The 15915-nt window shown below is 35.8% G+C and overlaps 1 protein-coding gene and 2 pseudogenes across 1 annotated transcript; all 3 read right to left on the bottom strand.

Moving 5' to 3' along the window:
• Positions 1–1217: 1217 nt before the first annotated feature.
• Positions 1218–2833, bottom strand: LOC132299169 (hydroquinone glucosyltransferase-like). The gene has a single exon (XM_059795645.1). The coding sequence runs from the start codon at positions 2753–2755 to the stop codon at positions 1349–1351; it is 1407 nt and encodes a 468-aa protein (XP_059651628.1). The 5' UTR covers positions 2756–2833; the 3' UTR covers positions 1218–1348.
• A 1287-nt stretch (positions 2834–4120) lies between these two features.
• On the bottom strand, positions 4121–8075 carry LOC132300979 (hydroquinone glucosyltransferase-like; annotated as a pseudogene).
• On the bottom strand, positions 7966–14883 carry LOC132299168 (hydroquinone glucosyltransferase-like; annotated as a pseudogene).
• Between the last annotated feature and the right edge of the window lie 1032 nt (positions 14884–15915).

Genomic DNA, 15915 nt, shown 5'->3' with positions numbered 1-15915 from the left:
TTGCATAATATGCAATATATTAATTATTAAATAATAATTAATTAAAAATCATTATTTTTGCTTTTTGAGATGCAAACTTACTAATTAAATTATTATATTCAAAGTGTGATTAAAATATTTTTTATAATAGATAATATAGTCAATCAATTTAATCTTTCTTGTAAGTTGATCGTAGATATAATTTTATCGTGAATCAAGTCACTGATATTTTTTTCTTTCACTATTATATAATCTTCTAAATCTTTTAGATCCCTTTTGAGATTAAATTAGTTTATCTATTCTACTCTTCTCTTTCTCTTTCTTCTTCCTTTTTTTTTTTTTTTTTTTTTTTTTTTTTTTTTAAGTTTTTCAAATTCGGATTCATACTTTCTAGCATACATATTAAAAAATATGGGTAAAAATAGTCACAAGACTCACACCTTACAAACAAATATACAAATATATGAAAAATATAGATATATATAAATTTATAATAACAAAAGTTAGTAAAACTAAAAAATAATTAAAGAAAAAAAAACAATATAACCTGATTTAGAAAGCCCCAATTCAATACTGCTGTAAATTTTTCAATAAAATGTTGTAATGAGAGAGGACTGAGAAGGGAGATGACTTGTAAGTTATAAGTAACTTGTTAGAGATTGCTAGGAGAGGAGAGAAATCAGAATGAACGTGAGCATTAGGAATAAGAAAAAAATAAATAAATAAAATAAAAATCTAGAAAAGAGAATATGAAAAGTTTCTTCGATTCCCCATGCAACGCCTAAATATTTATTGTGGTGCAACTTATCGAAAAAATATTAAATATATATAGTGTTGTGTAAAAAAAACATGTATAAGATAAATAAAGAAAAAAATATAAATGAGATATTTTAGGAGATAAATAAAAAAATGAGATATTTTAAGAAATAAATAATTTCTCTTTGCGTTAAAACGTGAATATAAAGGAGAGAGAAAACAAAAATAGGAGATAAATTTTTTAGAATTAGTGTTCAATTTACAATATATCATATACAAATTAATCATAATATTTTGAAATTTTTTTATCGGTTAAGGCTTAGGCGACCGCTTAACCCGCCTAAGACTCGAACTGAGTGGTTGAGGTAGTCCACTGTAGATGACAAGGACCAATCACTTCCATCTCAGGAGTGGTTTGAGGTAGTCCACTGAAGATGACAAGGAAGTGATCTAAATATATCATAAAATGGCGACATATAATCTTTATGAAAACGACATATATATATTATACTATAAAATGACAGAATTATAAAATGACCAAACTTAAAACTCATAGTGCGTACAAACTAAAATAATGAAAGAAAAAATTGAAAGCAAACTCCATGATTAATTATTATATGCTTTTCTGATTCTTCCACTCGATGGCTAATTCGTAGAATGATTTGGTGGAAGAACCATCTTCGCCTTGGACCTTCGCAGCTGCCTTTTTTAGGTCCTTCATGCGGCTACGAAGCTTCATCCCTTCTTCTCTTTCCATTAGATCCTTTACAACTTCTGCAATGACTTCTCCTCCCAATATGCCACTTTCATCAATTTCCGGTCTCAATGCCACTTTCAAATCCTCAGTTAATAATACCGCGTTCATTTGTTGCTCCGCGTAAAGTGGCCAAGCAATCAAAGGCACGCCATGAACGATGCTCTCTAGAATTGAATTCCAACCACAATGGGTTAGAAATCCACCAATCGAGTCATGACTTAAGACTTCGAGTTGTGGCGCCCATGAGGGTACCACAAGCCCTTGGCCTTTGGTCCTATCCAAAAACCCTTCTGGTAGGAAAACTAGAGGGTCGTTTTGGCTTTGGGCACTAAAATATGTAGCATTGGAACGATCATTTGGACTTTTAGCAACCCATAAGAATTTCTGAGCACTCAATTCCAACCCTAAGGCTAATTCTCGCAGTTGATTATAAGAGAGGGTCCCACCGCTCCCGAACGAAACAAATAAGACAGAACCACATGGCTGATTATCTAACCATAGCAGGCATTCGGACCGGTCTGACCCACTACTTGAACCGATCTGAATAAGCGGTCCAACCGGGTAGATCCTCGACATCTTAGGTTCTTCCAATGCTTGCAGAGCTTTCAATGGTCCCGGTTCAAGATCCATAAAACTATTCACAATGATCCCGTGGGCTAAATTGTACCGTTTTGCGTGGTGAAGGAACCACTTGTATGAATCGATTTTCCGGTTTAGGAGCGGGTTCATGAGATCTTTTCCACGAACCGGGATGCAACCCGGAATTTTCAACTCGGGCAGGTCTCTATACTCACCTAAAACCTTCTCATGAAGCTCAGGCAAGTGAACCAAATGTGACAAAGACATAGCTGATGATGTGCAGAACAAGTATGGTGAGACATGAAACTCATTCGCAACATCGAACGCATCGGTGCCAAAGAGATCAACAACCAGAGCTACCAACCTAGTAGTTGATGTCAGTGATCTTAAAGTGTCACGGAGAGGCGAAAGAGAGCGACGTACGGTGAGATAAACTCGCGTCGCGGTACTGATGTTAGGTAAATCCTCGAAGCTAGCTGGTGAAAGAAAGACGTAATTTATGGCTTTTGGAAGGGCTTTGAGGACCTCAAGTTGAGCTTTGGGTGGTGATGGTTCGGTGGTCGGAACAATAAACGTGACGGAGAAGTGGTGGTGGCGGACAAGGCGGTCGGCGAAGGCCACCAACGGGATGAGATGACCCATCCCCGGACTTGGTATAATTGCTATGTGGGCTGTTTGTTCCATACTTTGTTTGGAAGAAAGTAGAGAGAGCTAATGTTTGTGAACAAGATGGACACAGGAGAGGTGGGTAGTCATATATATATATATATATATATATATATATATATATGTAGTGTGTAAGGATTAATATTATATTGTGTTTGTATACAAAATTTAAATTTGAATAAGAAAATTATTTCTGTCCAAATAAATAAATTAATTAATTCAACATAAGAGTTACTTTTCTTTCATTTTTATTTAAAGATAAGACCGTAAGAGAGACACAAAATTGGTGCACATGACGTGTGATTCAAGTTCAAACGTAAGAAAAAGTTAAAAAAACTGTCTAAAGTAAGACATTCTTGCGCTGAGACACATAATTGGTGCACATGACGTGTGATTCAAGTACAAACGTAAGAAAAAGTTAAAAAAGCTGTCTAAAGTAAGACATTCTTGCGCTGTCATACAGAGCCGCCGAGGGCTGCAGGAGTAGGAATGAATGAGAGAACCCACAGCAAAATTCAAGTTATATATATATATATATATATATATATATATATATATATATACTGAAATTAAAAGAAAGAGTGCGCATGAAATATAAGAATTAAAATACATGCAAAATGTAAGAGAAGCATTTTTTAAAAAAATTGTACTCCGTATAACTTAATTCTTACTTATATTTATATGAAATTTCGCAAACATGAGGGCGAATTAACGTTCAAAATAATAGGAAAAGCACATAGAGTTCTCAACGGCTATTTGCTAGCTTTCTTATGTACAGTAATTTCTAGCTTTGTGATTACTCATTCTTAAAACGTATTTGAATTTGGGGTATTTATTTTATTTTTCTAACAAAATTACCACCTTATGGTAAATAAAGTTCATTTTTATTAATTGCAAAATTATAAACGAAAAAAGAAACAACAATTTGAAACCTAATTAATATATTCCTATAGGAAAATACTTATTCAAGTTGAGAGTAGGACCAACCATGATATGGTGAATCCCATCCCATCCCTTCATGTGTTTATATGGACGTAAGCAACAACCTCATTTCTATAATGTAATAGAATTGAGAAATAAAAAAAACAAAAAGTTAATAAAAAAAAGGGTGATATTGTTGGTCACATCTATTTGAGGTGGAAAATGACATGACACCATTTAAAGAATTACAATGGTTCACGAAAGGTTGAATAGCATTTTCAAACACTTTATTTCGCATCTGCTAGAGAAGGCTATTTTTATTGGGCTTGAATGGGCCTGGTGCCTTCTTTTGTTTTTTTTTGTGGGAATGGGGACCTCTTCACATGTGACCATGAGTCACATAAAGGGCAGAGTGACAAAATCATCACAGATGAACACAATGGCATATAAACAAAAAAAATGATATCGTATAAAATTAACACATTTATAAATTATACTTATATGACAATCCACATACTTCATTATTGTCCACACAGATACCATCTAAATATATTTATAATAAAATAACGACATATAATCTTCTGAAACCGGACATACATATTTTAAAATGACATAATACTTACTTGACCAACTTAAACCCAGAAACTCCATGGTCAATTATTATATGCTTCTCTGATTCTTCCACTCACTGGCTAAGTCGTACGACAATTTGGTTGATGAACCATCTTCACTTAGGGCCTTCGCAGCTGCCATTTTTAGGTCCTTCATGCGGCTACGAAGCTTCGTCATTAGATCTTTTACGACTTCTGCAATGACTTCTTGTCCCAATATACCACTTTTGTCAATTTCTGGCCTCAATGCCACTTTCAAATCTTCGGTTAACATTACCATATTTATTTTTTGCTCTGCGTAAAGTGACCAAGCAATTAAAGTCACGCCATAAACAATGCTCTTTAAAGTTGAATTCCAACCACAATGAGTTAGAAACCCACCAGTTGAATCATGACTTAGGACCTTAATTTGTGGTGCCAAGATGGCACCACAAGTCCTTGGCCTTCGGTCCTATCCAAAAAACCTTTTGGCAAGAAACCCACAGGGTCATTTTGGCTTTGGGCACTAAAATATGCATCATTGGACTGATCACTTGGAGTTCTAGCAACCCATAAGAATTTTTGACCACTCATTTCCAAACCCAATGCTAATTCATGTATTTGATTATAAGAGAGGGTCCCGCCGCTCCCGAACGAGACAAATAGGACAAAGCCACTTGGCTGATTGTCTGACCATAGTAAGCACTCGGACCGGTTTGACCCACTACTTGAACCGATTTGAATAAGCGGTCCAACCGGGTAGATCGTCGGCATCTTGGGTTCTTTTAATGCTTGTAGAGCTCTAAATGATCCAGGTTCCAAATCCATAAAACTATTCACAATGATCCTAGGCTAAATTGTACCGTCTTGCTTGGTGTAGAACCCACTTGTATGCATCCCTTGTCCCGTTGTGGGGTACGGTCATGAGATCTCTTCCACGAACGGAAAAGCAAGCCGGAATTCTCAAACTCGGGTAGGTCTTTATAGTCACCGGAAACCTTCTTATCAGGCTCTGGCAAATGGACCAAAAGTGACAAAGACATAGCTGGTGATGTGCTGAACAAGTATGGTGAGACATGAAATTTGTTCGCACCATCGAATGCATCTATGCCAAAGATATCAACAACCAAAGCAATCAACTTGGTAGTTGATGTTAATGATTTTAAGGTAGCACGAAGGGGCCTGGTGAGATAAACTGGTATTGGAATTTCGATTTCCGGAAAATTCTATGAAAAAGGGTATGAATATAAATTCATTACATTAATTTCCTTCCCTTTCTTTCACCGATCATAATTACTATCATCTCTTTTATTTTTCTTTATTAATCAATCAAACACAACAAGTAATTAACACTATTATCTTCTTTCCTTCCTTTTCTCTTCTCTCTTAATTAATGTTATTCTTTTTTTTCTTTTCCACTATACCAAACATATCCATAGGCTCCCAGCCCAGTAAGGGCGGCTCTGACCAGAACGAATCTTTACAATGGTGATAAGGCGGCTGACTATTCTTTTTTTTTTTTCCTAGTTGAAACTCACACATACTCCCTTGACCTCCCTTTAGAAAGTAGGAGCCTTGTACCACTAGGCCACATGCTTATTGGTCGGCTGAAAATTCTTTATTCATGTGTGTTTTAGCTCCTCAACTCGGCTCCATGAGGGCAAGATTCATGTGGTGGGAAATAGAACCACAAGGATAGGGGAGACTTTAATATAGTAGAATTGTAAGTAAGAGTAATATATATACACACATATACAGTAGAATTGTAAGTAAAAAACTTATGTAATTTACTCTGTTTCAAAATAAATGTAAGAGAGACGTTCTTTTTAGGACATTGGTGGTAGTTCTTACCTATATTTACATTGAATTTCACAAACATGAGGGCGAATTAATGTTCAAAAGAATAAGAAAAACACGGGGAGTTCTCAATGGTTATTTGCTACTCATTGTTAAAACGTTTTTGAATTGGGGGTATTTATTTTATTTTTCTAACAAAATTACCACCTTATGTTAAATAAAGTTCATTTTACTTAATTGCAAAATATATATATATATATATATATATATATATATAATAAAAAAATAAAAAAATAAAAGAAAACAACAACAATGTGAAACCTAATTAATATATTCCGACACAAAAATACTTTATGCACGATCCAAAATTGATAGATACAAGTTAAGAGTGAGACCAACCATGATGTGGCGCAGGGACGGAACCAGGAGGTTGAATAGCATTTTCTAACGGTTGCTTTGGCATCAGCTAGACAAGGCTATTTTATTGGGCTTGGGCTTGGGCTTTAAGTCAACTAGGTTGTTTGATTTTGCATTAAGCTTGAATGGGCCAGGTGCCTTGTAAAACTTGTAATAAGTGTTTTTTGCTTGGGCCTAGGCCTTTTAGGCCCAACCCTATGTACTGTACATATTCCTTCTCAATACATTTGCTTGAATTTCTGAAAATAAAAAATTCACCATCATTTTTTAGAGAAACATCTCAATTAATTGGTTGTCAAATGGTGACAACCCAATTTTTGACCGTCCCAGGTTGGCCTTGCAATAGGGAACTGCAAACCTCTTCACATGTCACCATGACGTAATTCACATAAAGCAGATGCGACAATAGGAGCGAGTGTGTGAAAGTGACAAAATTTAAATCACATAAAGTGATAATATAAGTAAGAGTGCGGGCGAAATGCAATAATGAGAGCGATACCTGTTTAAAAGAATTGTGTGACTTAGACTATGACAATGGCATGGATAAAAATAATAGCGGAGAGGGGTAGGGTTACAGACGATTTAGATTATTTGAAAATAGTTGAGACTCAGTAGTCAAAAGTTTGTGTTAGTAAACATAAAATATAGCGTCAAGAAATGTTAACTAATTTTTTATCTTTACAAAAAATATAAACTGCGCTGTTGTTTTAAAGAAGCTCAAGTCATCAAATGTAACCAACCTAAACCATTCATCGTTCATGACTCATAGCCCTGCAAAAAGAAAATTATTACATGGTCTCGAGACGAAGGTCCCGACTATATCACTAGTCAACACGGAAGCAAAAGCTAGACATGTCACCCTAGATCCTGGCTATACCCAGACCTTATTCAACATGTCACAAATGACAAAATCATTCCAAATAGAACATGGGCGTGATAGAGAAATTATTATATATTCTCAAGACCATTGGACCGGGCCAATCACATGGTAACAGGGATGGAGCCAAGACTAGGCCTTCATTGACTCCTTCCCTGCATGGTGAAAAATAAACAAAAAATAAGATAAAACTAATACAAAGTTGACGCATTTACATAATTGGTTCGAGACCAATGATCCGGGACCAAAACTAGTTTATCCGCGTGATGGGGTTTGGCATTCCAAGTCGAACGTTTTAACCTTTAAATTAACTTGATAACTTTATGGGCTATAGCCTAAAGTTTATTTGATTGATTGATTGATTTATTTATTTTATTCTTTTAAGGGGGTAAAGTATTGCCTGAAGTATATAATATATTGCCGTACCTCCTTGAACAGAGTTCTTAATCAGTAAATCTACGTAATATAATTCCTAGTTTAACCCAAAACAGAAAAATGGTTGTTTATTATACTCATCCATGTTTCGCTTGAAAAACACTTTTCTTCATTATTGTCCACACAGATACCACAATCCACATAGTTCACATCAGGAGTAGTGGTTGCTTTTAGGGGTAGTCCACTGAAAATGACAAGGGGAATGATCTAAATATATTTATGATAGAATAACGACATATAATCAATCTTATGAAAGCAGACATACATACTTGACCAACTTAAAACCCGAAAGAAACTCCATGGTCAATTATTATATGCTTCTCTGATTCTTCCACTCACTGGCTAAGTCGTACAACGATTTGGTTGATGAACCGTCTTCACTTAGGACCTTCGCAGCTGCAATTTTTAGGTCCTTCATGCGGCTACGAAGCTTCGTCCCTTCTTCTCTCTCCATTACGTCTTTTACAACTTCTGCAATGACTTCTCGGCCCAATATACCACTTTCATCAATTTCTGGTCTCAATGCCACTTCAAATCTTCGGTTAACATTACTGCATTCATTTTTTGCTCTGCATAAAGTGGCCAAGCAATCAAAGGCACGCCATGAACAATGCTCTCTAGAGTTGAATTCCAACCACAATGGGTTAGAAACCCACCAGTTGAATCATGACTTAGGACCTCAATTTGTGGTGCCCAAGATGGCACCACAAGTCCTAGGCCTTTGGTCCTATCCAAAAACCCTTTTGGCAAGAAACCTAGAGGGTCATTTTGGCTTTGGGCACTAAAATATGCAGCATTGGACTCATCACTTGGACTTCTAGCAACCCATAAGAATTTTTGACCACTCATTTCCAAACCCAATGCTAATTCATGCATTTGATTACAAGAGAGGGTCCCGCCGCTCCCGAACGAGACAAATAGGACAGACCCACTTGGCTGATTGTCTAACCATAGTAAGCACTCGGACCGGTTTGACCCACTACTTGAACTGATCTGAATAAGCGGTCCAACTGGGTAGATCATCGGCATCTTGGGTTCTTTTAATGCTTGTAGAGCTCTAAATGCTCTAGGTTCCAAATCCGTAAAACTATTCACAATGATCCCATGGGCTAAATTGTACCGTCTTGTGTGGTATAGAACCCACTTGTATGAATCGCTTGTCCGATTTTGGAGTAGGGTCATGAGATCTCTTCCACGAACCGGAAAGCAACCTGGGATTCTCAATTCGGGTAGGTCTCTATATTCACCCGAAACCTTCTCATCAAGCTCTGGCAAGTGGACCAAATATAACAAAGGCATAGCTGGTGATGTGCTGAACAAGTATGGCGAGACATGAAATTCATTCGCAACATCGAACGCATCTGTGCCAAAGACATCAACAACCAGAGCTACCAACTTGGTAGTTGATGTTAATGATTTTAAGGTAGCACGAAGGGGCGAAAGAGAGCAACTTACAGTGAGAATAACTCGTGTTGGAATATTGATTTCATTGGGAAAATCTCCAAAGCTAGCAGGTGAAAGAAAGACGTAATTTATGGCTTTGGGAAGGGCTTTGAGGACCTCAAGTTGAGCTTTGGGTGGTGATGGCTCGGTGGTAGGAATGATAAACGTGACAGAGAAATGGTGGTGGCGGACGAGGCTGTCGGCAAAAGCCACCATGGGGATGAGATGACCCATCCCCGGACTTGGTAGAATGGCTATGTGGGCTGTTTGTTCCATGGTAGCTATAGCTTGTTTGGAAGAAAGTAAAGAGAGACCTGTATGAAAATTGTTAATATGTGTGTATATGATGCATATAGTAAGGATTAAATATATTGTGTTTGTCTCTCTTACCTTCCAAAAAAAGACAAACTTCTAGCTCTCTCATTAATCGTTGTCGAAACATATTTGAATTGGGGTACTTCCTCACAAAAAAAATCACTGTCACAAAAAAAATTATTTTAGTAACGTGCTGTCACAATTGAAATGTCCTGACAATTCTTTAGGTGGGTTCCTAATAAAACTCACCATTAATTGGGTAGGTGGGTTGATCCTTGGAGAAGGGTTTAGCCCTTTTTCGTCTTTTTATCATGTTTCTTGGAAATAGTGGGTAGACCCTTAAAGAAGAGTTGTCTTTCTCAGTCTTTGTATAAGACCACAAGTTACTTGGGAAGGTGGGGTTGAACCTTGGAGAAGGGTTTAGCCTTGTGTACATTGAATCTATTCGATCCTCATGTCTCACTCTCACTACAAATCGAATTAGAACAATGCTACTCTAGTGATAATTTAACAAAAGAATTTTTATCTCTTTAGATATATTTTAAGTTTTTATAGATCGATTCATGTATTTTAAGTCTAATTTATCAGTTCAAATATTTTTTTTCATTGAATAATATACATGCCGTATGTACGATTGATGGCCATTTGACTTAGTTGTTTCTTTAGTTAAGATAAATATAACTCTCTTCGCATAGATTTTAATTACTTCCTTGTCCTTCTCTTATACTTCCTAGGGTATGCCCCTGATTTTTGTGTAGTTCCTCTTTTAAATATAATCCAACTTTCATCGAGAGGAAGAAAAAAGAAACCAAAAAGAGAATTGGTGTGCCTTTAAAATATTCTTTTAGTAACGCGTTGTCACAATTGAAATGTCCATTTGTGACAATTCTTTAGGGCGTCATAAATACTTTTATTTGTAAGAGCTAATTTATGTTACCTATAATATACAACTTGTGACAGTATTTTGCAGTCACAACTGAAGGATTTATTTGTGACAATATTTTCTAGGTGTCGTGAATATTTTTATTTGTGACACTAAAATTCCGTTACCCATAATATACTACCTGTGACACTATTTCAGCATCACAAATACCTTCTTTGGCACCTAAATCTCCGGTGTCCTGTTCTTGTGACCAAATAAACAAAAGGAAAAGTGAAGTTCGCACTCTATGAACTAACTAAAGTAGTTTCGATATGTATATATATATATAAAATAAAAAACTAAAGTAGATTAGTAGCAAGAAATCCTAGAAACATTATTGAGGTCACCCAAAATGCATATTGAAACCCATAAGTTCACTGTTTGATGTATGAAATTTCCACTGTAAGCTTCAACTTAACCACAAAAATTGGCATTACGGAAAAGCAATCTGTGAGCAACATTATGGGATGAACCAACCAATTCATAATTTGAATATAAGCAATTCATGCCAACTATTTCAAGCAAACATATAATTGATACTACAACTTACCAGACCAATGGCGAAAAATACCATTAGTCTTTTAACAGATTCATATGCATTGTCCCAGTAAACCAAGAATGCCTTTATTTCTGCAACCAACAAATAAAAAATAATAATCATTCACTGCAAAATAGTCCGAGAGATTTTAAAACTTGACCTACCAGTAAAGCTGCAGAAAACTAGAAGGGAAGGGAAATGGGGGTTGAAATTTCTTCTTTCCTGTTTTTCTTTATAAGCAAATGAAATTGTACTATTTTTTTTTCCTGACAAACTAGGGGGAGGAACTCAAAGAGGGGGCACACCCGCTCGGGGAGCTGGACGCTCTACCAACTAGGCCACTGAATGCCTAGTGAAACTTTACTTAGAAGGTCAGATTAATTCACTTCCTCAGCCAAGTTATATTTTCTGAGAAACTAAAACGTAATAGATATTTCATGGAAATTTGACCTGATCTTATCACAACTTTGTAAGTCAAATAATCCAATTCACATCATTAGCCAAACCAGTTGAAGTTAGATGAATATAGGTGGAATTAGCCAAATAGTACATTTTAGGAATATAGGTGGATCTAACTACCAAATCTATTTTACTAGATGAGTTACTCTCACCATGAGCTAACTTCCCACCATGACTTAAAGAGTGAAACTTAAATCTTAATTTTGTATGTTTTATATTTATAATTCAAGAGTATATAGAGTAGAATAGCAAACAATAGGGAATGCTATATCCAAATATTTTGAGCTACCAACAAATACATGGGAGAATAATCGAATTCTCAAGGGAAATCATAAAAGAAAAAATATACATACATAAAAATGTTTTCAATTTGATAAAAAAACAAGAATATGACATAAACCAGAATCTTAATGATGAGGTTAATTAAGCTAACATATGCTGCTAAATCTTTTTTAATGATGATCGAGTTAATTAAACAACAGAGAACTAGAAACAAACGAGTCTGTCAAAATACTCTCAAAATAATCAGAGCATCCACTCTAAATAAAAATGTATTGGATATTAACATTTTCTAACCCTTCCCCTTTTGCCCTGAATCATTGAGGTGAAACCCGAAGGGTGGAAGTGAAAAAGAAAAAGAAAAAGCATAGGTTCTCTGATTAAGCTTTCTCTCAATTAAATGTTTAAAGGGATAATTTCACTTCCCTCCCCTGAAGTTAGGCATAATTACAGGTGGTACCCCTTACGTTTCAATTATTACACCGACCTCCCTTCAATGTGGCTGGCGTTAGATTCCAGTAGAAATTGATGTTAAAGTACTAATATACCCTCTATTATTATATTAATATAAAATATTATCAAATTATTTTAACAAATGACCATTTGTACCCTTGAGCTTAGATTTTTTTTTTTTTTTTTTTTCATTTTCATTTTTCCTAGGAAACAGAAACAAAACAACCAAACAACCGATCAAAGCACAGAAAAAAAATTACGAAGCAAACCAGGTCACTGGATCTCTCCTCTCTCTTTCCAACCTCTCTGGCGAAGAACATGTGGTCCAAGCCGCTGGCCCTCTGTTCGCCATCCTCGGTTTCCTCTTCTTCCCCCTTCACCTGGTCCGCACCCGGAGGCCCTCATCACCGCCGAGATCGCCACCGCCTACCCCAGCAATGACGGCGGCTTCATCCTCTGGGCTACCATGCCTTCATACCCTTCGTCGGCTATTATGACGACCTGGAAATTCCTCTCCGTCTTTCCTCGCTGCGTCCCCATCATCTACATCGACTACTATGAGAAATCTTTCTCGTCTTCAATGACCCAAGTAGAGACCCAAATCGCGAGTTTCAATTTAGTAGAATAAAATACTAACCCAAATCATTTGCCATGTAAGCTTTGTCAGCACTGTTTCAATTTGGGGGTTCATTGCGTTCTTCTATTCGTGGATGGTTGTGCTTGTCGGTATACCACAATCGCCAACTGACTGTTTATATCGTCCCCCTTTGACTTTTTTGGTGGTTAGTTGTTGGTCGAGGCTTTGCCGTTTGCCGTTTGTTTATTGGTCTTGCTTCATCGTCGTTGTGTTGTCGCTACGCTGCCTGATCTCACCGTTGTGTATCGCCGGTGGCTTGAACGATTGGGGCTTTCAGCACTGCCGATAGCTAAATCATTCACCCATACAGTTCATTGTATTGAATTGTTGGTTCTTGGCATTAGCTATGTTTTAACTCTTTCTTGTTGTCACAGTTGGGTTTCTTTGTTTCCTATTTTTTTTATCAGAAACTCCTATATATGGCCTTCTTATTGTTCTCTTGCACTTGAACCTATAAATTCCCTTTGACAAGATGTTTAATATGGTTTTCTTGAAATTCATTATTTACCTTTTGGTGTTTGTTAATAAATAGACAAACATATGGTATTAGAGAGACCTTGTATATAGAATTTTAGAGAGAAATTAAAGTTCAGAGAGACTCGTACAGAGGAGAGAGGAGATGATATAGTATGTTGATATATATATATATAGACATAGAAGGTCTTTTTGTCTTTATATTGAGGGTATTAAAGAAGTTTAAATGAAAAGTGAGGGTGTAAATGTCTTTGAAACCTTTTTAAGGGCAAATGTGGTATTTCACACTGAGAGGAGGCTGACATCATCAAAAGACGGCGTTGACTACTAACGGGAGGGGCAGATTGTTACGACGAAACTAACCTGGAGGGAGGTCGGTGTAATATTTGAAACGTTAGGGGTACCGCCTGTAATTAGGCCTAACCTCAGGGGAGGTAAGTGAAATTATCAATGTTTAAATAATGAAAACTGACATACAAGTCTTAACATTGTTTTAAATGCATCACGATGGCTCTACTTAAAAAATCAGATCAAAATAGATTTAATTTTTTTTGTCACACATAATGGACTTGGTGAGATCACAACGAATTTGAAGGTTATGCTGAAAAGTTTCTATCTGTACAACAAATGATGATCATGAAGTGATTAGTCCTTAAATTAATCATGAAAAAGAACAAATATAACCGTGAAGTGTCAAGTCCTTAAATTAAACCTAATCAAAAGTTACAGCTCAGAAGCTAATTGAGTAACACATGGAAATAAATAGGCAAAATTCAAAACAATAATTTGCATTAAAAAAAATTTTTTGGGGGAAAAAGAAAAGGCATCTCAAAAGCTATTAAACGTCAATATAATAATTCAGCAAAGGAAACACATTACAGAATACCAGAAATTCATTCATGCATAAAATTATTACACAACAATACAGTCATGATGTATGAATGTCAAAAATTAAGAATAAATAAAATTCAAAACAATAATTTATATCAATTTTAAAAGGGAAAGAGAAAAAGAAACATTATAGCAGAGCCCTAAGGTAGGGTACTAATATGAAATTAATTCAGAGAAAAAAATTTCCGAACTCTAATATGATTTATACAGAGAAAGAGATCAAAATGGAGATACTTGCTTACGAGAAAAAAAAAAAAAAAAATTGGTGATGAGAAGTTAATCCACGAACACACAAAAATCAACAGGCAATCATCAAACATTGGAAAAAAAATCACAAGATCGTGACCGAATAAGACGCAATTCACATAGACAATTATACATACACTAAATATTATAATTCAAAATTTGTGCTGTAAATCCTATCCATACAACAGAGTCATCAGAGAGTTTGGATATTCGAATTTTTTTTTTACTCACACATATTTTTTCTCCGAAACTGACTATGAGATCGGAACTGGAGCGATTGGCAATTGGAAGAGAACTGGAGCCATGTCGTCAGCGGATAGGGATGAGAGATAGGGACGACCGGATGAGAGAGAAGGAGTGAGCTGGTATATGAGACGGAGTGACTGAGGATATGACTACTGTATTCACAGAGCTCGCTAAAAAAATACCCAATTGTTAAAGAAGATTAGAAAAATAAAATTTAATAAAAAAAATTTTAAGTCATTTATTTATTGTAATCTAAGTTCTAGCTGAAATTTTTTTTATATATATAAAGAATGTTAAGAGTTAGTTACAAGATACACAAAAATTTCTAATTATTCATTATTACAACTTATTGAATTGGGGCATTTATTTTCTTTTTCTAACAGAAAAAAAATGACCTTATCTAAATAAAATTTATATTTATTTAATAGTAAAATGTGGCAAATAATAATAATAATAATATCTTGAGATTTTGATCAATTCCACTCAGGTGTAGCAACCTTGGATAACAACACACTTAACATTTAACAATGTTAGTTGACGATAATACCCTCTGCAACAACTAAAAAATTTTTTTTTTTTCACCTCAATACCAGACAAAGAAGATGATGGACTCCCCTCTTTATAGAGGGTGTCGCCACCACCAACCACCATCGCCACCTCCACCACTGATTGCCTTTTTCTCTCCACTCACCACCGCAACATCAATCCCACAACTACCACTTACCATCGTCGACTCGTTCTCACCATTAATCGCCATTGTTACCATCCCAAACTCCACCACCGTTCGAGTTCGTTGCTGCCACCATCCATCACGAGAAAACACAAATCGAACCCAATTCTCCAAGCTTTTTTTTGTTTTTTTTTTTCTTTTTTTTTTTCTCCTAGTTAGTACTTACACACACATGTCTCTATCGAGGTTCAAACCCCTGACTTCCCTTTGGGAAGTAAGAGTCTGGTATCGCTAGGCCACTAGCCTGTTAATTACCCTAATTATTCAATCTGAAACCTCATATATATATATATATATATGTGTGTGTGTGTGTGTGTGTGTGTATATTTATATACGTATATGTGTATGTGTATGTGTGTGTGTGTGTGTGTATCACCACCATACCCAACCACTTCTACACTACAAGAAAATTGACTTTTTATCACGGTGGAAAACACTTTCTACCACAGTCCGTGGTAATAAGTCATGACTTTCTATCACAGTGCAAAACCGTGGTAGTAAGTCTTCT

Source organism: Cornus florida, unplaced genomic scaffold (assembly GCF_030987335.1).
Source record: "Cornus florida cultivar Cherokee Brave unplaced genomic scaffold, ASM3098733v1 CherokeeBrave_3.0.0_Hap2_Chr03, whole genome shotgun sequence".
Classification (NCBI taxonomy): domain Eukaryota; kingdom Viridiplantae; phylum Streptophyta; class Magnoliopsida; order Cornales; family Cornaceae; genus Cornus; species Cornus florida.
The sequence above is the reverse complement of the archived record's forward strand: the minus strand, read 5'-3'. Positions and strand labels throughout refer to the sequence as shown.

Excerpts from the sequence above, each read along its gene's own strand:
- LOC132299169 (XM_059795645.1), bottom strand. The coding sequence starts at position 2,755 with ATGGAACAAACAGCCCACATAGCAATTATACCAAGTCCGGGGATGGGT.